The sequence below is a fragment of the Phalaenopsis equestris genome, unplaced genomic scaffold (assembly GCF_001263595.1).
Source record: "Phalaenopsis equestris unplaced genomic scaffold, ASM126359v1 Scaffold000332, whole genome shotgun sequence".
In the NCBI taxonomy this organism is placed as follows: Eukaryota; Viridiplantae; Streptophyta; class Magnoliopsida; order Asparagales; family Orchidaceae; genus Phalaenopsis; species Phalaenopsis equestris.
In genome coordinates, this window is record NW_018164774.1 from 16,980 (window position 1) to 19,014 (window position 2,035).

The following is a 2,035-nucleotide window of genomic DNA, read 5'->3' on the forward strand; positions in this document are numbered from 1 at the left end:
ATAACTTATATTATATAAATATATAATATCTATATTAGTATATTACTAATAAAGTATATTAATATATTATTATTATTATTAATTTATTATATATGATAATTTATTAAATTTAATTTTTTAAAATATCATAAATTTTTTATATATAATTATTTTAAATTATTTTATATTTCGAACAATAATAATTTGAACACGAACGAACTCATCGAAAAAATATTTATTCAAGCTCGTCATGTTTACTCGTAGAATGAATCGAACAAAAACTCGTTAAGGAATGAGACACAAATTGTTCGCGAAAGCTCAGTATGGCTTCTTCCATCTATTCTACTTATAGGTGCACTCATTAAGGAATGAGACACGAATTGTTCGGGATGAGACACGAATTGTTCGGGAAAGCTCAGTATCACTGCGCTTCTTACATCTATTCTACTTATAGTTGCACTCATTACGGAATGAGACGCGAATTGTTCGCAATTCGCGAAAGCTCAGTATCACTGCGCTTCTTACATCTATTCTATTTATCGTGCTCAGCGCCTTCGTCCAAATCTCGCACTTCGCCAAATCTCGCATTCAAAAGAAAGTATGTCTCCTCCGCCCATAGCTTTCAGTCACTTGAATGGGAAGGTGGCCATTGTGACCGGTGCCTCCGAGGCCATGGGCCGCGCTACCGCCCTCTGCCTAGCCTCCCATGGAGCCTTCATCTCGCTAGTCTTCTCTTCCGAGTCCAGCTCGCTAGAAGCGGATGGTCTCGCTACAGAAATAAATTCTTCTTCCTCTTCCTCCTCCTCAGCTTCCATACCCCGCGCCATCACCATCCGCGCTGATATCTCCGATCCTGATGCTGTCCGAGCAATATTCGATCTAACAGAACAAAACTTCAAATCCCGCGCACACATTGTGTTCCACTCCGCCGGCATCATCGATCCCAACTACTACTCCGTCTCCTCCACCCCTCTCGCTGTATTCGACTCAATCAATCCACGCAAGTCGTTCTTGATGCTGCAAGAAGCCGCCAATCGAGTGGTAGTGAGTGGCGAGGGAAGGATCATTCTGCTCCACTCGTGGCTTGTGGAGAACCAGCTGGACAATTGGCTTTATGCCGCTTCAATGAACTCGATACAGGCCATGATTAAGGCTCTAGCCTCAGAACTTCAAGAGAAGAGAATCAGGGTAAACTGTATTTCAACCGGGCCAGAGAAGACGGGCTGTATTGGGTTTTTCGTAGCATATCTTTCTTCTGCTGTAGGCCAATGGATTAACGGACAAATTCTTCAACCATAATATCACTGAATCTGCTACATTGCCTCCGACCACTGTTCTACTCTTCTTTTTTCTTACTGATTAAGCTTATTTTTTATTAGATTTCTAAAACTTTGAAACTGCTTACAAATTATATGAAGTCATTTACATTACACATTTTCAGTGCAAAATGAAAAGCATCCTTGCATCTAGAATGAGAAGATATGTTTACTGATATGAAATGATGCATATATTGAAGTAAAAGTTTGTGGCATTCTTCTGCTGTTGAAATTAGGGTATATTCGTTCTGTTCTTATTGTTTCAAAACTTGCTTCTACAAAGCTCAAGGAGTATGATTGTTTTATCTATGAAAGTTTGGAAAGTTATGCTTTAAACGTTCGTGAAGAGCTAAAATGATTATTACTCATATAAACGAGGTTATGAATTCTGAAATGTTTCTATATCTGAGTTTATGATTCAGAGAAATTTGAATATATAATATTTGGGGAGAGGCGCATGGGCAGATTTCTCTTCATTAATTACATATATGAAGCTATAACACTTGACCTTCAGTTGCACATGTGCAGAAATTTTTAGAATTTTGATGTATTTGCATAAGGAAGGCCTGAAATGGATAAGTACCTGTTATTTTAGAGCATGCCTAAGTGTTAGACCTTTTTACTTTAGTTATTTCTTCTAGGATATATATAAAGATGAGCTACCTGTCTTCTACTTCCTAAAATTTTATTATGAATCACTCTTTTCATTCTTTCTAGACTTGTCCTTCGTTGTGTTAGAT

General features: G+C 37.7%; 1 protein-coding gene across 1 annotated transcript; it reads left to right on the forward strand.

Moving 5' to 3' along the window:
* Window positions 1-579: 579 nt before the first annotated feature.
* On the forward strand, window positions 580-1,278 carry LOC110025796 (short-chain type dehydrogenase/reductase-like). The gene has a single exon (XM_020726453.1). The coding sequence runs from the start codon at window positions 580-582 to the stop codon at window positions 1,276-1,278; it is 699 nt and encodes a 232-aa protein (XP_020582112.1).
* Window positions 1,279-2,035: the final 757 nt, after the last annotated feature.